At 37.7% G+C, this 19,786-nt stretch overlaps 4 protein-coding genes across 5 annotated transcripts; all 4 read right to left on the bottom strand.

Moving 5' to 3' along the window:
* Positions 1 to 404: 404 nt before the first annotated feature.
* On the bottom strand, positions 405 to 3,307 carry LOC111780427 (elongation factor). The gene is made up of 6 exons (XM_023660832.2): positions 3,053 to 3,307; positions 2,542 to 2,659; positions 2,235 to 2,446; positions 2,127 to 2,154; positions 1,908 to 2,019; positions 405 to 724 (listed from the first exon to the last, which is right to left on the bottom strand). The coding sequence occupies exons 1-6, from the start codon at positions 3,305 to 3,307 to the stop codon at positions 643 to 645; spliced, it is 807 nt and encodes a 268-aa protein (XP_023516600.1). The 3' UTR covers positions 405 to 642.
* Positions 3,249 to 8,756, bottom strand: LOC111790483 (ChaC-like family protein). Of its 2 annotated transcripts, XM_087125247.1 has the most exons (9): positions 8,514 to 8,756; positions 8,349 to 8,425; positions 6,702 to 6,755; positions 6,437 to 6,493; positions 6,305 to 6,345; positions 6,153 to 6,224; positions 5,011 to 5,090; positions 4,783 to 4,907; positions 3,249 to 3,389 (listed from the first exon to the last, which is right to left on the bottom strand). In XM_087125247.1, exons 1-8 carry the CDS (start codon positions 8,620 to 8,622, stop codon positions 4,828 to 4,830), a joined length of 570 nt encoding a protein of 189 aa, XP_086981373.1. In that variant the 5' UTR covers positions 8,623 to 8,756; the 3' UTR covers positions 3,249 to 3,389; positions 4,783 to 4,827. The 2 variants fall into 2 exon arrangements, with proteins under 2 accessions (XP_086981373.1, XP_023527172.1); XM_023671404.2 differs by lacking the exon at positions 3,249 to 3,389 and having other exon boundaries at positions 4,520 to 4,907.
* A 661-nt stretch (positions 8,757 to 9,417) lies between these two features.
* Positions 9,418 to 11,877, bottom strand: LOC111802203 (WAT1-related protein At1g21890-like). Its single transcript, XM_023686513.2, has 7 exons — positions 11,676 to 11,877; positions 11,430 to 11,492; positions 11,049 to 11,165; positions 10,575 to 10,812; positions 10,329 to 10,487; positions 9,876 to 10,027; positions 9,418 to 9,809 (listed from the first exon to the last, which is right to left on the bottom strand). The coding sequence occupies exons 1-7, from the start codon at positions 11,849 to 11,851 to the stop codon at positions 9,644 to 9,646; spliced, it is 1,071 nt and encodes a 356-aa protein (XP_023542281.2). The 5' UTR covers positions 11,852 to 11,877; the 3' UTR covers positions 9,418 to 9,643.
* A 1,192-nt stretch (positions 11,878 to 13,069) lies between these two features.
* LOC111807489 (WAT1-related protein At4g08290) lies at positions 13,070 to 16,440 on the bottom strand. The gene is made up of 7 exons (XM_023693235.2): positions 16,192 to 16,440; positions 16,054 to 16,116; positions 15,851 to 15,967; positions 15,515 to 15,764; positions 14,568 to 14,726; positions 14,333 to 14,484; positions 13,070 to 13,347 (listed from the first exon to the last, which is right to left on the bottom strand). Exons 1-7 carry the CDS (start codon positions 16,386 to 16,388, stop codon positions 13,176 to 13,178), a joined length of 1,110 nt encoding a protein of 369 aa, XP_023549003.1. The 5' UTR covers positions 16,389 to 16,440; the 3' UTR covers positions 13,070 to 13,175.
* Between the last annotated feature and the right edge of the window lie 3,346 nt (positions 16,441 to 19,786).

Genomic DNA, 19,786 nt, shown 5'->3' with positions numbered 1-19,786 from the left:
TTGATAACATACAACTTAGGAAGAATTGACAACTAGTTACATTTCCTAAAGTACATTTTGGGGTGTTTTAGACCTTACAGATGTAGACATGATTTTGGTGATTGGTCAAACACCTCATCTTTGTCTTGCTATTCATGGCAATCGCCCTTTTGAGGGTAGTCGGTGACTACTCTTTCCCAATCCGAACTAGCGGAATAGGCCTCTTTCAGGGTTGGAAGACCATAACTTACTAAATAAACACAGCCATAGACATTTAGTAAAACTTAGTTTAGAAATATTTATAATTAGTTTCAAAATTTCCCTAATTAATTTTCATATCCAGTGGACTCGAACGAAGCTCATTTCGAGCAAATGCTGATTGATCTTCAAATCTAGAACAAGATCCACAACAATAAATTCACTGATTTAAATTCCAAGTTTGAAAAGCTTGTCATAACACAAAGTAGAACTGGAAATGAAGTTTATGTACAAGATTTACAATTCTAACCGTAATTAACACAACCATAATGAACGAATAATCAAAAGAAAAAACAAACAATGCCATAAGAAATGTTAACAGTTATTTACATCACTTGAAAGAACGAATAATGAACAGGAAAATGAACCCCAAACAATATCTTACATTTGTTGAACATAGCTTCTTCAGAGCACCTTCATCACTGCTTTGCTTGTATGGTGAACACCAGTGGCAGCCAGTTTCAATATAGCACGACCCTGGTACAAGCTGCAATATGCAAAACCCGTGACGAACAGACAAAGTCATCAAACAATTAATCCGAAACTTAAGACAAAAGTTACTATTTATACTTAGATGAACAACCTTGGTAAGATCTGATTAAAACCTATTTGAAAGATAAGATGATAGATCGACAGAGATGTGTGAAAGCCCATTGGTTAGATAAAGTTCTTTCTGCCCTTGGGATGAAATTGAAGTGGGATACTAAAACTAATGAATTTGAGAGTGACTATTCCTAGGGTCACCAGATTAGCCCATTCAAGAATCAATGAATGAAATGTTTCATTTCCTCCCCACATATTTCGAGAGATAAAAAAGGTGAGCTCAGCCTAGGTATGAAATGGTAAAACAACTTAAGGTTTGAGCATATGCATAAGCATTCAAGAACTCCAGGATGAGGGCTTCTAGTTTGATGGCAAGCTTCGTACATTGGATTTTAGATCCAAGCATGTGATAGGAATCGCAGACCTCCACAATGGTATGATATTATTTACTTTGAGCATAAGCTTTCATGGCTTTGTTTTTGGTTTCTCCAAAAGGCGTCATACCAATGGAGATGTATTCCCTACTTATAAACCCATGATCACTCCCTTAATTAGTCGATGCGGGATTCCCTCCCAAAATCCTCCCTTCAAACAAACAAAGTACACCATAGAGTCTTCCCTAAGGCCTATGGAGCCTTCGAACAACCTCCCCTTAATTGAGACTCGACTTCTTTCTCTGGTGTCCTCAAACAAAGTACAACCTTTGTTCGACACTTGAGTCACTTTTGACTACACCTTCGAGACTCGCAACTTCTTTGTTCAACATTTAAGGATTTTTTTGACATGGCTAAATTAAGGGCATGATTCTGATACCATGTTAGGAATCACATATCTCCACGATGATATGATATTGTCTACTTTTAGCCTAAGCTCGTATGGCTTTACTTTTGGTTTCCCCAAAAGGCCTCATACCAATGGCGATGTATTCCTTAATTATAAACTCATGATCATTCCCTTAATTAACCGATGTGGGATTCCCTCCCAACAATCCTCAACGATATTTATTCTTATAATTCAACAATCATAAGCTCTCCTATCAAGTGCTTTTTCATATTCTACATGAAGTATCCGGAAAAACGAAATGGCGATCATTTTCAATAAAGACATATAAATCAAGGAAAACTGACCCCGCCAATGCAAGTCCCCAAGTGGCCAAGGAATAAAACAGCAGCCCAGCATGCCAAATTTCAAACATCTTCTCCATTTTGCTGCCCATACCCTTCAGCGCTTTTGCTATTGCTGCAAACAGATAAACACAATAGCACAACATGTTAACTCAACAAGTTCCATTGCTCGAGCGTAATCCCCACGGTCCATAGGTCAAATTAACAAAACGAAAGACGTACTTTTCTGCAGCTCTTCAGGTGATACATTCTGCATTTTGGAAAACTAGAATATTTAAGATTCATTACAGAAATCTAGACAGAAATTTGCATTCAAAGTGATAGGCATACCCGGGTATTCGGGTTGGACATAATACATCTAGCCATGAAGTGGGCAACTGCATCCACCACATGTTCTTCAGATACAATCACATAGCTTTCATCATCAATCCCACTCCATTCTTCAACTTTACTAGGAACCATATCTTCAGTAACCCATATCCACCAACTGGGTGCATCACGGCTAACATTCACAAGAATCTCAGCTGTGTGCGAATCAGCTCCTAACCAAAGAATCAACCAAGGGAGAGAAAAAAGCATCAAGCAATCAATATGAAAAATGGATTATGTTTGGTTCAAGAAAGGAAGAAAGAAAAACCTGTAGCTTCCCTGAAAGGAAACTCATAGGTAATTCCATCTTTTGATGCTTCGTTGAGGGATTTAATTTCATTCAAGAACTTTTCAGAATCCACCGTCGCAACGAGACGAGCGTACAACTGAGATTTACAAGGTCCAAATACGACTTGAGTTCATCGCAGGAGTAATGATAAACAATACAATAATTGAAAGGAAACAAGTGCCATACTATGATCGTCATGTATTGCGTTCATGTACCAACTTAAACAGGAAAAATAATGCAAAACCATTTACCCTATCGGCATAAACTAAATTAGGGCAGGAAACTGAACGATTCGTAATTGAAATTAACGCTCGATTCTAAAAATCAAAGGTAAAATCACATAATCGGCAAAGAATAATTGATGATTCCGAAAAGAGAAGGCAAATAAATCGTTCCAGCCCTAAAATTAGGAACAGCGCGAAATTTCAATCCAAGATAAACTAAAAAATGAATCAAAAGCTTGAAAAAAGAGGGCAAACGGATGAATTACATCAGGGGGACAATCCTTCAACAAGCAGTGCGATTCAGATAGCTGCTGAAGGAGGTCGAGATTTTGCTCGAGCAAATTCCTCAATCTCCGATTCTCCGATCGCAGAGCCTCAAGCTGTTCTTCCTCTGTAAGATTGCGCTCGGCGGCATCGTTGCTAGGTTTATGGTGATGACAACGCTCAATCGCAGTCCAGGCCACGTCTGCGACCTCCATGACCGTCTTGGCCACCTCCAGAGCGCCATGGCCGCCCTTCATCTGGAGAAACCTTCGGTTGCAATCAAATGAACTTCGAAGAGATTTTCTTCCACGGAACTTCGAAGGATAATTATCGTAAAACCTGAAACCGGATTTTTGTAAGGATCATCATATATATACACAAATTGATATATTTTGATTGTTATGAATGATTGCAATCAAATAAAGCGGCTTGCAATAGGGCTTGCATTGATCAAAGGAATTAAATGAACCTACAACTAAAATCATAATCAAATTATTTCCACTTACCAATCAAAATTCAAGAACAAGCGAGAGGAAGAAAATAAAAAATTGAAGTGTTGGTGCAAATTAGAGAAAAATCAGATCGATAGCCTATCCCTATGAATATCATTAATAATACTCGAATCAATAATTAACTAAAAATTACAGGTTTGACTTTTAATTACAAAAGAAATTGCTTTCTTTAACCTAAATTATTGTAATCTATTTTCTAATTTTGGCAAATTTGAAATAAATCCATTTCTAGGTGGATTTTTGTTCATGCTGGTAATTTTTTTTTTCCTCATTCAATTATGTGCACATTTCGAGACTATACGGTTCATCAAGTCTTTGATTCTATGTTCAAGCCCACTACTAGTATATATTCTTTGATTCTATGTTCAAGCCCACTACTAGTATATATTGTTCACTTATCCGTTTTAGTCTGTTAGGTATCGCCAATGCGTTTACTGAGGAGAAGTTTTCACACACTTATCATAATTCATCCCTTCTAGGGGCTGGTGTCCTCCCCTTTCATCCCTTCGGGGGGCTAGCGTCCTCCCCTTTCATCCCTTCGGGGGGCTAGCGTCCTCCCCTTCCCAAAGAAAAATTATATATACACGTCATGAATTCAACTTATTAATCTGACCTAAACCCATAAATCACAGTAGGAGTCGTAATCTTCTTCTAGTGACCCTTGTAGCTAATTACCTAATGACACAACGTGAATTTACCATAAAGTCGTTTATGATTACCCACTTTAGATAATCTTGGTGGTTAATTGTCCGATCATAAAATGTGTAATTACCATGAAGTCATTGAGGATCACCCACTTTCAATGATCTTGGTAGCTAATTGTCTGATCACGCAATGTATAATTACCATAAAGTCATTTACGTCACGCATTTTGAATGGCCTTAGTGGCTAATTACCGAATCACACGACGTGTAATTCCAATAAATACTTACGGCCGACAATAAACAAGACAAACAATAAGAGAAACATGTTAAACGAGTTGATAAATCAGACCAATGGTTCAATCAATTAAACAATAAAGATTAACATGTAAACATTCTATAAGTTAAGAAAAAAGTTTCCGACAACTAGAAGAGAGAGTAAAAACGTTTCAATTTCTCGTTTCCTACTTTTTTTTTCTCTTAGCTGTCAAAATTTTTAATGGTAGTGTTCGATATAAATCTAAATAATGATAAAATACGAGACGAAATACTAGATTTTGACTTTTGACTTTGACTTACAAATCTTCTAGAAAGCCTCGAAAAGCTTTTCGTCGACGTCGGAAGCTAAGTATCAGTGTGCTCCCCGTCAGAAAGAAGGGTTCTGACTTCATTTGCAAGATCCATGACATGTTTATCTTCCCATCCTGAGCAAAGAATGGTTGAACAGCAAGAACATTTAAGCACAAAACAAGAGAAAAAGCCAAGTTGGATCTAAATTCAACATGTTATAGAGTAGCAGGAACTTACCAAACTGAAGAAGAGCCTTTTCAAGTTGAAAAAGGTAGTCCTTGTTGGGTCCTGAGGGCCCTTGCGCATCAACTATCTGCCTGCACATTCATGCAGTTCTGATGCTGTCAAATTGAACTTAAATGATCACTAACCACCACCAATGAACCGACAGTTTAATCGGTTCAGTTCGGGCGTTTTCTGTTTGCTTTACGTTGGTTGGTTTTGCAGTTTTGTAACAGCCCATGCCCACCGCTAGCAGATAATGTCCACTTTGGCCCGTTATGCCGTCAGCCTCATAGTTTTAAAACACGTTTGCTAGGGAAAGGTTTCCACACCCTTATAAGGAATACTTTGTTCCCCTCTCTAACCGATGTGGGATTTCACAATCCACCCCCCTCTTGGGGTCCTAGCGTCCTCACTGGCACACTTCCTAATGACTGACTTTGATACCATTTGTAACAACCCAAGTCCACCGCTAGCAGATATTGTCCTCTTTGACCCGTTACGTATCACAGTTAGCCACACGGTTTTAAAACGCGTCTGCTAGGGAGAAGCTTCCACACTCTTATAAGGAATGCTTCGTTTCCCTCTCCAATTGATGTGAGATCTCACAATCCACTGACCTTGGAGATCCAACGTCCTCGCTGGCACACTGCTTGGTGACTGGCTCTAATACCATTTGTAATAGCCCAAGCCTACCGCTAGCAGATATTGTCCGCTTTGGCCAGTTACGTATCATCACCAACCTCACAATTTTAAAATGCATCTACTAGGGAGAGGTTTTCACACCCTTGTAAGGAATACTTCATTCCCCTCTCCAACCAACGTGGGATCTCACAATCCACCCCCCTTCGAGGCCCAACATCCTCACTGACACACCGCCCAGTGACTGCCTCTAATACCATTTGTAACAGCCCAAGCCCACCACTAGCAAATATTATCCGCTTTGGCACCGTTACGTATCACCCTCAGCCTCACAGTTTTAAAACACGTATGCTAGGGAGAGATTTCCACACCTTTATAAGCAATGTTTCGTTCCCCTCTCCAACCAACGTGGGATCTCACACGTTTTTATGTGATACACTTAACAATTCTACTAATCATTTCAAGTCTCAATAAGCGTAAGAAGTGTAAACATCATATCGAAATCGAACACATACTTAGCAATCTCCTCGAGTGACGCAGGGCCAAGGTAATTCTTGTTTAGCTTCTTGTCTGGAGATGCAATATATCTGTGGCATAGAACTCACTGCTAATATCATTCTCTAGAAAGTAAGTGTACATATATATATTGTTGAATACTGCTACTTACACCATTACTCCAGAAACAACAGGGGTGATAGCCATGGGGTCCTAAAAAGTTGAGCAGCTTTCAATAAGGTAACAGCAGCAAGTATATCAAGAACGCTTAAGATATTTCAGCCTTGGATGAACTGAAACTTACATTGAAAAAGTCCACATATTCTTTTTTGTCATATTGTTTCTCTCTCACTTCTAAATGCTATGGAACACATGACAAAAACAGAAGAAAAATCGTCAAGAAAGTCGTTACATCGATGAACAATGTCGGTCGATGAACGATCGAGCTACCCAATGCAGATCAATCAAAGATGAAAGCTACTAATAACATAAAAATGGGATAGAATCAGTGAAAAGGAGAAAATTTTAGCCAACAAAACGTGTAGATAGAAAAGAGTTGAAGAACTTACATTTAGTGCAGTCTCTTTATCCTCTTTTCTGGTGATCTTGTATGCAACGCCCCACTTTGGCCACAAAAGTTGAATGAATTAGCCTCACTTTAATAGCTTTGTTAATCCAAAGTATAATTTTATAACATGAACATACCCCCTTGAGTATAGTGGAATTCGACGTCTTAAAATATGCTCATGACCCACCACACTGATTCTCGGGAGGTTTGGTAAGAGCCCAAGTCCACCGCTAGATGATATTGTCCTCATTGGACTTTCCCTTTCGGGAAACGCGTCTATTAGGAAGAGGTTTTCACACCTTTATAAAGAATGTTTCATTTCCCTCTCCAACCGATGAGGGATCTCACAATCCACCCCTTTTGGGAGCCTAGCATCCTTGCTGGCACACCACTTGATGCCTGGCTCTGATACCATTTGTAACAGCTCAAGCCCACTGCTAGCATATGTTGTTCTCTTCAGGCTTTCCCTTTCGGACTTCCCCTCAAGGTTTTAAAACAGCGTCTGTTAGGGAGAGGTTTCCACACTCTTATAAGGAATGTTTCGTTCTCCTCTCCAACCAATGTGGGATCTCATAATCCACCCCCCTTGGGGACCCAGCGTCCTCGTTGGCATACCACCCGGTGTCTGGCTCTGATACCATTTGTAACAGCTCAAGTCCACCGCTAGCACATATTGTCCTCTTCGAGCTTTCCCTTTTGGGCTTCCTCTCAAGGTTTTAAAACGCGCTTGTTAGGAAGAGGTTTCCACACCTTTATAAGAATGTCTTGTTCCCCTCTCCAATCGATGTGGGATCTCACAATCCACCCTCTTTGGGACCCAACGTCCTCACTAGCACACCTCCTGATGCCTGGCTTTGATACCATTTGTAAAAGTTCAAACCCACCACTAGCAAATATTGTTCTCTTTGGGCTTTCCCTTTCGAGTTTCCTCTCAAGGTTTTAAAACACGTCGATTAAGGAGATGTTTCCACACCATTATAAGTAATGTTTCGTTCCCCTCTCCAACCGACGTGGGATCTCATTGTTACGACCTAAGGGTATCCAAACATTATTCAACTTTCACCTAAATATTTACAATGCCTTTCATAAACCCCTAAAGCTAATATTCCTCCGAATAAACAAGAATCCAAAGCAGTGTCATCCAGGTACCAACTTTGCACCCAAAAGATCAGCAACGCCAATGTTTCTCTTAAGTACTCCACTAATTATAGAGCTATGATATCAACTTACTCCAACCTTACCAAAACAATGGAGACTCCACCATACATAAACAATACAGAGGCCAAGTCATAATTACAAAACTAAACCCAACATTCATCTTTGGCAATATACTTAATCAAGGAGAAGGGGGAAAAAAATCCAATCAGTAACAGCTAAAATTCCAGAATGATATGAACTTTTGAAGCCAAAAAAGCTTAACATTAAGCTCAAGAAACAATTCCCTCTTCCAAAACCACAACATTAAGCCGATGACAAACAGTACAAGACACAATTAAGAACATCATAGACAAAGCCAAAAGGTTTCTTGTAATGTTTGAAACCAATAACCTCTAAACCTTTTCATCAATCCCAGAACACCAAGAATCACAATCCACAACTAAAGTGGTTTTTGTGCAGAGAAATTAAAGTGGGGTTTTCAAGAACATACACAAACTTCCCCTTCTGCAGGCTCCAATGTCACAGTTCTTCCAGGATATTCAGGCGTGCCTCTATGATCAGTACTCCCTAGTAACAAAAAAACACGCACAAATCAGACAGAAAGATATATATAGAAGAAATCCAAAAAACAGAGAGAAATCGGCCGAATGGGGACCTTGATAGAAGACACGGCGGTAGCCTTTGATACAGCCGGGTAACTTTTCGTCGTAGGGGAAGCCAGTTTTCCAAATGAGAGACCCGTACCCGAATACCCACATCACCATTTTTGATCGGAAGTGGCGGAGTAAGGGCGGAGCACGGCGTCTCTGTTATTTCCGCTCGGTTGTGGAGGGGAGATTTTTTTTTTTTTTTCCGATTAATAAATGGGAGATGATGATAGGTTCCAATCATAAGGATCAACGTGGGGAATTCGTATTTGATTCCTACTTGGGTGTTTTTGTACGATCCAAATTTTTGCTGTAGTGAATTTACCATAGTGCCCATGAACTAAATTCACATTTACATTTTAGTTTATTTGGATAAATATTTATTGATGTTTGAACTAAAATGAATTATTATATTTTTTTATTATAAAGTTTATGAATTTTCCTATTTAAATGGGTATTTTCTATCATTTATTTGTAATTTTTTTTAAAGAAATCTCATTTAATTGAGAAATTTAAAAAAAAAAGACAGGATAATGGATTACAAGAACGAGAATAAGAATCTACCTATGTTATATGGTTGTAATTGAAAACGCTTTCAATTATCGAAAAATTAGGGTCAAAGTAGGAATAAAAAAAAATGAAAAGACAGATAAAGAAATCTACGTTGCTCGGATAAATTTCTTATATGAGATCTCACGTTTAGTTGATGACGATACGTAATAGGTCAAAGCGGACAATATCTGCTAGAGGTGGATTTAGGCTATTACAAATGGTATTAGAGTCAAACACCGAGCGGTGTGCGAGAGTACACTGAATCCTCAAAGGAAGTGGATTGTGAGATCTCACATTGGTTGGAGAAGAGAACGAAACCTTTCTTACAATGATGTAGAAACCTCGAGGCAAACAATGATATGTAACGGGTCAAAACTGACAATTTCTACTAGTGATGAGTTTAGACTATTACAAACATATTAGCGACGTATCTGATATGTAGTAGTATGTCATTGATCAATATATGTAAATAGTTAATTAGGAACATGTTATATATCTTTTCGTACTATCAACCCATATAACTCTTGTCTCTTATTTATGTTAGGACAAGATTGTCATTTTGTTCCCCGTTCCTGATCCTCAATATCTACACAACTGGAGGCTTGGTGGGGCCGTCCATCGTCTTCCCGGCAACGTCACCGGTAATCGGCAATTGGGTGACGTGATTAGATTGTTTTGAGGTTTCAAAATCTATACTCGTGCCCCAAATCAAAGTATACAATCCAAACATCACGATCGCCGCCCCAATCAAACTGCAACCATAAACGCATCGTTATAAAGAAGAACACAAACGAAACAAACATGAAAAAGTGTTGTACCTTCCGAGATGAACTTTGTCGGCCAAGAAAATGGAGCTGAGCGCCGCCGTGATGACCGTACAGAGAGGGCTGAATGACGTCACAAAAACCGGGCCGCGTTCCTTCATCACTACTCCTTGAACGTAATATGCAATTCCAGAGCATACTATTCCCTGTTACCTCTCTTTCATCAGTAACTTTTTTTTTCTTTCAATTTACCTCTTATTTTTGTGTGAAATTTAATAAATAATGATTTTAATTTATTTTTTAATTTATTGATTTTGCATTTTAAATTTATAGTTAATATTGAAATAAAGTCCCACATCGACTAATTTAGAAAAGGATCATGAGTTTATAATCAAAGAATATTATCTTCATTAGTGTGAGTTTTACTAGGGAGGTCAAAAGCAAAGCTATTAGAGATATTTTTATTAATTTAACTTAAAAAAAGAAATTAGAGATGAGGTAAATTACGGAGTAAAGGATGGCGAGAAGTCTGGAATCCCAGCCGACAATCCAGACCATCATGTTACGTTCGGCGGCGAGGGTGACGGCGCCGCCTTCCACCGTTCCGGTCAGGCATATCAAAGCTGCCAGCGAAATCCCGGCAGGGTACATTGTCAATGTCATGGACTGCCCACACCAACAAACAATTAATTACCCAAATTTTGAACCCACAGCTTAAAGAAACAGAGAATTCATGTCAGCCCTTTTGTTTACCTGTAAGATATAAAAGGCGGACGCGCAGAAGCAACTGATAAAGACGAAGATGCTGCCGGAGACCCAGTGCCGATCTGTCGCCGGTTCGGTGTGGCTCATTTCGCTACGGCCAGTGCTCGGAAGGAAGTTGAAAGCCGGCCCTTTGTACAGGCTCATAACCATGGCTCCGGTGATCGCTATTACAGTTCCGGCTATCTTCGCTAAGCCATGTTTTTTCTTTAGGTTGACAATCTCCAGCCTGTTTAAAAAAACGGTTATATCTAATGTCTTGTTCTGATACCACTTGTCATGTTGTGTCAAGCTTTGATGTCAATTGTTGTAGCGGAATGTCACAGCCGAAATACTATGATACTAATTGTTATAGCGTTAGCGGAAGCAAGATCACTCACACACCCACAAATAGAAATTAAATAAAGAGGCTCAAAGATTTACGTAATTGAATTGTATTAGAGCTTTAGGTACAATTGGGTATACCTGAAAATGACGGCCAGGATGAAGGTTATGGCCGGAAGGATGTTGATGGCAGCCGATGCAAATGTTGACGATGTGTACTTCATTCCCAAATAATATAAATTCTGGTCGAGAACTGGCCTGAATTTGTTGATAATATATGTTTTAACCCGTTGAATTAGGCTTAAATTGACTGTTGCATTAAAACCTTTCAAATCATTCTTAAATAGGTTCTTATCCCCTCGAGAACCTACAAAATTTTACAATCATCTTTATCATTGTAAAATGTACACTCAGTTAACTAAAACGAGTCGAATTATGTTCAAATTGCACGAAAACCATATTCTAAACTTTTACCACGGGAAAGAGAAGACAAAGAAACCAAAAGAGAAACGAGAGAATTACTCTAGAAAACCGAGCAACAAAATTCGCCAGAAGACGGGCAGTGTCATTCGAGGTCTCGTTTTCCTATCATACGAAAAACAATAGTTAAAATAGAGAACGGCTTTCATGCTCGAAAATCGAAAAATTATTCAATAAGGGTCGACACATTTATTATAACCTACAAACTCGAGGTATATCTAACAGTGTAAAACAGTCAGTCACGTTATCGTAATGACCTTCTCTATAGAGAAAGAGCTAGAAATCGACCTTTCGAGAATGAGAGCGAAAGGGGCGAGAATGACGGTGGCGACAGCATGGCGATAGACAGAAAACACAAAATGGTTAAGGCCATGCTTAAGAGAAATAGCGACAATGGTGTACATAACTGCAATTGAAGCCTGCAGGAACACGACAGCAAAATAAGCCTTCCTTATTTTCATCATTCTCCAAATTCTTCCACAAATTTCCATCTTGTTCTTGTTCTTGTCGGATATAGAACATGGGGGAGTACTTATAGAACAATGGAAATAATACACTTGTTGGGAATTGATGTAACCTAGTACTAATATTCTGTTCTCTTTCATTGAATTTGTTTCATTTTTGGGGAACTTGTTCTTAATTATGTCTTGATTCTTTGCCCATTTGTGTTGAGCTTTTTAATTCATTGAAAGCATATAATTTTTGTGCTTTGAATGAGAGAGTACATCGGACCGATGCTCCACAAGTCCAGCATCATTCCATAAGGACCAAAGATGTCTCAAAATGTACTATAGGGAAGACATGATATCAACTCTCTGCCACCTCTAGTCCTGTGACCTAAGCGAGCTAACTTGTGGCACATACATGTGTTATAACGTGAGTGAGCGTTGCGAGACGAGTGTTTTAGGCGACTTCCTTCAAATGGGGTTTTCAAGGATAGTGTTAGATTGAACAGGTGTGTCGACATTGCACCCTCGCCCATATGTTGGAGGTTGATATATGCACCTGCTATCTAGTACGGAGTCCGTAAATGACTTAGCATGGATACAGGAGGGTCCATGTCTAAATAGAGCCTAAATCAATAGATATAAAGACACATGGGTTAGTTCTTGCATGTTTGAGCTGACTTAGGACTTGGGATGACATCATGACATCGAGAATCATACTATTGGGAACCAAGATAATAAGATGAGATGCGACGTTGCATAGGAGATACCTTTGTCTAGAGTAGAGGAAAGGTCAAATCAAATAACTTGGCCTACTGTAAAGGCAAGTCAGCTAGAGTCGTAGACGATTGAACATGCATGCACAAGCGTCGTGTGTGGCCGAACAAACTTAGATTCCACACGAGTTGTGTTCGATCGACGAAGGATAACCCCACCTAGAGTTCGACGAAGCCACATGGTTGAAAATGCACGATCGTGACATTAAATACACAAATACAATGTTCAATTTTAGTAATACATTACTATCATCATAACGACACATGCTAATCATTCGATTTTACAATCTTTAAATATTCTCGAAAAAGAATCCATTATGCCACATTATTTTTATTATTATTACTTTTATATTCGACAAGAACAAGACGACGATACAATATTATGTCATTCATATTATGTCATTCATGATATTATAATATTCTTTAAATGCATCCAACAAACTCGAACGCAACTCAACTAATTAAACCCTTATCTTCGATTAAGAGATCAAAATTTCAAACTTGAAAAAAAGGGTTTGAAAACAAAGACAATTTGAAGGGAATGATTTGAGCAACGGCAGTACATGTTAATGAAGTTCATTAGCATCTTGTTCGGCGGGGAGTTTAGAGGCCGTAATTGGGAGCTCCGGCACGGCGGCGTTAGACTTTTCAAGGTGGCCAGCGGCGGTGGAATAATCCTTGCTTTTGCCCCAAACAACTGAATAAAGCCCAATTGCTATGATAATGGCTCCAATAACGCTGGTGTTTGCAAAAAAGAAGAGATTCAATGAATTATATTCTTCTTCCAAGTTGTAAGTATTCCTGTTCTATATGTTTGTGATATAATTTTCTCAAGATTTGACTGTCATTTAATGTTTATATATAGATTGAATTTAATACTCATTTCGTGTAGCATCTCAAGCCCACCGCTAGTAGATATGGTCTGTTTTGGCTAGTTATGTATAACTGTTAGTCTCACGATTTTAAAACGTGTCTATTAAGGAGAGGTTTCCACACCCTTATAAGAAATGTTTCGTTCCTCTCTCCTACTTATGTGAGATCTCACAGTCCGGTTATGTATTGGTTATGTATTGCTTGTCAGCCTCACAGTTTAAAAATGCGTCTATTAAAGAGAGGTTTCCACACCCTTATAAGAAATGCTTCGTTTCTCTCTCCAACCGATGTGAGACCCCGCAGTTTCGTTACGTATTGCTGTTAGCCTCACAGTATTAAAACACGTCTATTAAGGAGAGGTTTCCACACCCTTATAAGGAATGTTTCGTTTCTCTTTCCAACCAATGTGAGATCTCACAATCTCGTTACGTATCGCGGTAAGCCCCACAGTTTTAAAACGTGTCTACTAAGGAGAGGTTTCCACAAACCCTTATAAGGAATGCTTCGTTTCTCTCTCCAACCGATGTGAGATCTCACAATCCACCCGCTTGAGGGTCCAGCGTCCTGGCTAGCACACCGCTCGGTGTCTAACTCTGATACCATTTATAACAACTCAAGTCCACCACCAGCAGATATTGTCAGCTGGGCCTCCAAGGGAGTGAAGTGTGAGATTCCACGTCGGTTTGGGGAACTAAACATTCCTAACAACGGTGTATAAACCTGTCCCTAGTAGACACATTTTAAACCCTTGAGGGGAATCTATAAAGGGAAAGTCGATAATATCTGCTAGCGATGGGCTTGAGTAATCTACTACTATTTTCATTATTCTAACGTAAAAAAAAGAAGATACCTTCCAAGATGGATCTTCTCGGCGAGAATAATGGAGGAGATGATAGTGACAACAACCATACACAAAGGGTTGAAAGCCGTCACAAACACAGGGCCTCTAGTCTTCATTACAAGAGCTTGGAAGTAATATGTAATTCCTGAGCCAACTATTCCCTAGACAAATTGATATCAACCCCCAATTATTAATATCAACCCCATTCAACATGGATATCAAGGGATTAGGTTGAAAAACAGACCGTATAGAGAGGAGCCAGAAGCCTGGAGTCCCAGCCCACCGCCCATGAGCTAGCACGATGCTCAAAGGCCACTGCTATCACTGTGGTTTGAACCACACCAGCCATGCATATCAATGTCGAAAGTGATAGCTCCGCTGGGTATCTCTTCACTGTCACAGACTGCACAAAGAAGCAAAGTGGTCAACTTTTGCTTGTGGGTAGCATTTTTTTTTTTAATTTTTTATAAGAAAGTATTTGTAAAGCTAATTTTTAATATTTTTAAAAGTAATTGAAAAGATATATAATATTGTAATTAGGGATTAACTCAACTCTACTAAATATTGTTCCAAAGTCATATATTTAGCTTAAAAATTAAGTTCTTTGAATTGAAAAACCTTACACGTAGACTTTTTGTATAAAGTACCATTGTTGTCTTCGATAGAGTTTTACCACAGATCTCTATTATGACTATTCGAGACTTACAACTTTTTTATTCGACACTCGAGGATTAGGGTATGACTGTTAGGGAGAAGTTTTCACACCCTTAAAAAAAATGTTTCATTCTCATCCCCGACCAATGTGGGATCTCACAATCCACCCTCCTTTTGGGGTCCAGCGTCCTCGCTGGCACTCGTTCCCTTCTCCGATTGATGTGGGACCCTCCAAATCCACATTTCCTCCGAGACCCAGCGTCCTTATTGACACAAGACCTTGTGACCACCCCTTTAGGGCTCAGCCTCCTCGTTGTCACATTGGTTGGTGTCTCTCTCTCTCTCTGATATCATTTGTAATTATTCAAACCCACCATCTTTGAGTTTTTCTTTCGAGTTTCCGCTCAAGGTTTTTAAAACGTGTTTGCTAGAGAGAGGTTTCCATACCTTATAAAAAAATGTTATGTTCTCTTCCTCAATCGATGGAATTAAAATAAGGTAAATGTTAAAAGGTTCGATAAGGATAGAACGAATTACTTGTAATACATAGAAACAAGACCAAGCCACGCAAGCCAGGAGGATGAACAGAGTTCCTGCCACCCAGTGCTGATTGGCGGCGGCGGAAGCGGCGGAGGCGCTATGAACAAGGTGGTTGGTTTTCCGAGTCCAAAAGAAATCCACTATTGGGCCTTTGTAAAGCGTCATAACCAAAGCTCCGGCGAAGGTCACCAAAGTTCCAATGACCTTAGCAACCCCTCGCACTCGTTTCAAATTGACTCGCTCCATTCTAAACCAATTAAAAAAAACAACACAATCTCAAGTCCATAACTCTTCATTAATTACAATTTCACCCCAAAAAATAGAAATAATTACCGAAAAACCACTGCAATGATGAAGGTAATAGACGGCACAGCGTTCATGATAGCCGACGTAAACGACGCTGACGTATACGACATCCCCAAATAACCGAACCCCTGATCGAGAACCGGTCTAAAAATCACAATAAACCCACATCAATTTTGTTCTTAAATTTTTAATACGTCAATATTTACAAATCACAAAACTAAATTTCGTACTCGAGAAATCCCAAGACCATGATTTGCATAGCAACCGGGAGTGTCATCTTTGGCCTTGTTTTCCTGAAAGGAAAGTATCATCGTTGTTGATCAAACATGTCCAAAACCTCGAAGAATTTATAAAGCTCAAGATCAAACCTTTCGAAGATCAGTGCAAAGGGAGCGAGGAAGAGAGCGGCGACAGCGTTTCGGTAGACGATCAAAACATAGCGACTCATACCGCGGTTAAGAGTAGCCATGGATATCACATATATGCCAGCCATTCCAAATTGTAAGCACACCACTAGAATGTAAGGCTTCAACTTACTCATAATGTTAGCATTCATACCTATCATAAGCTTTCGCTTGGTGACAAGTGATGATCAAATGAAGAGCTTATGACAAACTTCATGGGAGTGGCATACCTTTATATAGGAAGAACTACGTCGGGTGAAAAGATTTCAACTTTTTTTACGAAATCGAGTAAAACGTCTCGTTTATGTTAAGAAATCGGCGTATAAGAATATACTTATTTCCACATGTAAAAAAATAAATAACCCGTAAAATTCAATCAACCCAACTAAGCTGTACAACGGTTCACGAGTTCCTTAAGATTAAAACCAATATTTAAAAATAAAAATTTGAATTAACCGAGCTCAAATATATTAAAATTGGTTTGCGTCGAGTTCATTATTTAACAAAGATCTTAAGTGGAAAAAAATTACCGTTTCAACAATTGAGCTGGATCTAAAAAATATCACAACCCGACCCAACTCAACCCAACCCGAACATTATTTTTTTATTTTATTTTAATATATATTTGGGTTTATTCTATCCATTTAGTTAAAGAGAGTGATATGAACCCATTTCAACAAGGAATCTTTGACCAAACAATTTGTTGAATAACCTTGGTCGTGTTTGATTTAAGTAAAGTTTTAAAAGCATAAATATATTTAATATATTTTTGTAAAATTCTATAAATTTCTATTTTATATCTATTTTTTTATAATTTATTCCGACCACGAATATTAATAACAAATTTTTTTTTTTCGAATTTTTAAGATTGTATTTAATAAATTCTTGATATTTATTGTTCTGTTATATATAAATTTAAATTTTATGTCTAATAGAACTCTAAACTTTTAATTTTTGTGTCTACGTTTATAAATTTTAAAAAATCGAGATCGACCAATAATTTATTTGCTTATTTAAAAAAAAAAGATATGAAAAAACAAAAACACTAAAATTTGTTTTTAAAAAGTTTAAAATGTAAGGTGGTAACCATTATCATATCTAACTTTTCTATCCATTTTCATTGTCATGCATATTTTCTTCTCTTTTTTTTAGTGTCTTTTTCTTAAGATTTGTGCCCTTTTATGACCCTTTTTCTCTCATGATTTGATTGGTAGTTTGTAGTTAATTTTACTATTAAAAAAAAAAAAAAATCACGGTTCGTAATCATAGTCAGCTTCACAATTTTAAAATGCATCTGAGCCATAAAAAATGGTTCGTTTCCCTCTTCCTATCGAACACGTCTTAAAATCATGAGATTGATGGAACGAGCTAAAGTGGAAAATATTTGTTAGTTGTACCCTAAGGTAGTTATGGGAGTGTAACGACTCTAAATTTCCACATACTCAGAGTTGCTACTAATGTCTCATGTTCAACTATAATGCGGAAATATAACTCTTACATGAGCATTATTTATAACGTAAACTTCGAAAAACGTTTAAAACAACTTCTCTGGAGAATATAGTCATGGTCTTATGTGTTTAAATACGAAATACTAGGACTAATTTAAAACAATGAAATGCAAAACAACCTATTCTAACTTAAAACTATGAATTTAAATGAGTCTACCTTATGCACGTGTCACAGTCTCTGCTCGCGATGTTGCCACCCTCCGTACAAATGCCCTTACCTTTACTTGAAAAATGATGTGGCACACCGCTTGAGTATTTCAAAAAATACTCAGTAAGTGACCTCATTATTGAGTCATTTACCAACGAGTGGATTACTCGTTAGTGCACGAGTAGATAAACTTCAAACTAACCCTAAAAACTACTAAAATTGACGGTAAAAACATAAAAAACTAAAAAAATTATTGTCAAACATGTTGACACGAGGGTTCGAGGGAACAAAGTTAATCAGAATACAAGAGAAAGAATCTTAGATTAAAAAATGAAAATTTTATACTTATCTTAGGTCTATTAGATAAGAATATGAACGAGTCGATATACGTCCACGACTCAAACTTTAGATTTAAAGTAGTTTTAAATTCGGGCGTTATTTATAATATCGAAAATGAAGAAAAGAAAATATATTTGAGTGGGTAACAATGGATATAGGGTTTGGCACTTTGAAGGCAATAATGGTGTGAAGAAAGTAGAGATATATATTATATGGTGATTTGATTTATGAGTACCAAGTAGCCAAATGATTATAATAAAGGTAATGGCCAAAATAAAAGATGATATAAGTGCTCTTCCCTTTCTTTGTTTTTGCTAGTGGAATTCCATTAGACTTTCATCTCATCTAGATAAACCCTAATTTTTTAAATCACTAGTTATCCTCTTCTACGAGCTTAATCGGATATTACGAGCGTAGGATATCGGTAATTTTAATGTGAAAAATTCTCTTTGAAGCGAGTAAAACGCTACGAGGTTTACAATGAGTAACATACGACGATATTGAAAGAGAAGAATAAGACACGTGAGATACCTCTCCCTAGTAGATGAGTTTTAAAATCGTGAGGCTGACGACGATATGTTATGGGCTAAAGTGGACAATATCTACTAGTACTGAGCTTGAGTTGTTACAAATGGTACCAGAGCTAGTCACTAGATGGTGTGAAGCACTGGTTGAACTAGGGCTAAACTCTTCCCATATTAGACGCGTTTTAAAATCATGAGGCTGACGATATTACGTAATGGGCTAAAGCGGACAAATATCTATTAACGGTGGACTTGGGCTATTATATCAAAGCCAGTCATGGGACGGTGCAAGACACTTGACGGAGTAGGACTAGACCCTTCTCATAGTAGACGTGTTCTAAAATCGTGAGGTTGACAACAATATGTAACGGGCCAAAACAGACAATATCTGATAGTGGGTTGTTACAAGGCTAATCTCCGTAAAGTGAAATTCAACTATATGGCGCAAACCGATGGTAGATAACTTCAAAAGAAATCTCCATTGTTCATATCAAAGACCCTCGTGTAAAAAAAATATGTGCTTAGAATTTCAGCTCAATTACACCAGGAATCGACTCTAAAATGCTTAAACCTAATAATCCCTGACGAGACTTTATTGGGCTTTTTGAGTTGGTTGGGTTCACCCGACCAAAAAAATATCAACCTTTACGGTATGGATTGAATAGTTCAGGTTGATCAGATTATCAAGTCATACTACGGAAAAATGATTGATAGCATGATAAGTTTATATCGAATAATTAAAGTGCTCCCATTTAAATTATAAATTAATTTTATATTCTATATATCTCCAAACTTTACAAAATATATTATAAATGAAAAAAAATTAAAAGTTGAAAAACATATTAAATTATTTTAAAATTAAAATTTATTATTAAAAGTGTTTAAATTCTATTTATCTCATCACTTTTAATAAACTTTAACGTTGATGTGATTGAATTAAATTATGAGTAATCATACTTAGAATATGCTTAAAAAATCATTAAAATAATATTTAGTTGGCTTCACATTCAGCATGCATTTTGGAGACAACAAATAACAAA

This window comes from Cucurbita pepo, chromosome 1, assembly GCF_057944985.1.
Source record: "Cucurbita pepo subsp. pepo isolate OVF chromosome 1, ASM5794498v1, whole genome shotgun sequence".
In the NCBI taxonomy this organism is placed as follows: Eukaryota; Viridiplantae; Streptophyta; class Magnoliopsida; order Cucurbitales; family Cucurbitaceae; genus Cucurbita; species Cucurbita pepo.
The sequence above is the reverse complement of the archived record's forward strand: the minus strand, read 5'-3'. Positions and strand labels throughout refer to the sequence as shown.

Excerpts from the sequence above, each read along its gene's own strand:
- LOC111780427 (XM_023660832.2), bottom strand. The coding sequence starts at position 3,307 with ATGAAGGGCGGCCATGGCGCTCTGGAGGTGGCCAAGACGGTCATGGAG. Across the intron at positions 2,155-2,234 it reads TGTCCAACCCGAATACCCGG|AATGTATCACCTGAAGAGCT; the intron begins GTATGCCTATCA and ends TCCAAAATGCAG. Across the intron at positions 725-1,907 it reads TGGGGACTTGCATTGGCGGG|CTTGTACCAGGGTCGTGCTA; the intron begins GTCAGTTTTCCT and ends TGCATATTGCAG.
- LOC111790483 (XM_087125247.1), bottom strand. The coding sequence starts at position 8,622 with ATGGTGATGTGGGTATTCGGGTACGGGTCTCTCATTTGGAAAACTGGC. Across the intron at positions 6,225-6,304 it reads GTTGTTTCTGGAGTAATGGT|ATATATTGCATCTCCAGACA; the intron begins GTAAGTAGCAGT and ends TCTATGCCACAG. Across the intron at positions 4,908-5,010 it reads AAAGGCTCTTCTTCAGTTTG|GATGGGAAGATAAACATGTC; the intron begins GTAAGTTCCTGC and ends TTCTTTGCTCAG.
- LOC111807489 (XM_023693235.2), bottom strand. The coding sequence starts at position 16,388 with ATGATAGGTATGAATGCTAACATTATGAGTAAGTTGAAGCCTTACATT. Across the intron at positions 14,485-14,567 it reads TTCTGGCTCCTCTCTATACG|GGAATAGTTGGCTCAGGAAT; the intron begins GTCTGTTTTTCA and ends CAATTTGTCTAG. Across the intron at positions 13,348-14,332 it reads GAGAAGATCCATCTTGGAAG|CGTTATTGGAGCCATTATCA; the intron begins GTATCTTCTTTT and ends TGCAAACACCAG.
- LOC111802203 (XM_023686513.2), bottom strand. The coding sequence starts at position 11,851 with ATGATGAAAATAAGGAAGGCTTATTTTGCTGTCGTGTTCCTGCAGGCT. Across the intron at positions 11,493-11,675 it reads TTCGCTCTCATTCTCGAAAG|GAAAACGAGACCTCGAATGA; the intron begins GTCGATTTCTAG and ends TTCGTATGATAG. Across the intron at positions 10,813-11,048 it reads ATCCTGGCCGTCATTTTCAG|GCTGGAGATTGTCAACCTAA; the intron begins GTATACCCAATT and ends TTTTTTAAACAG.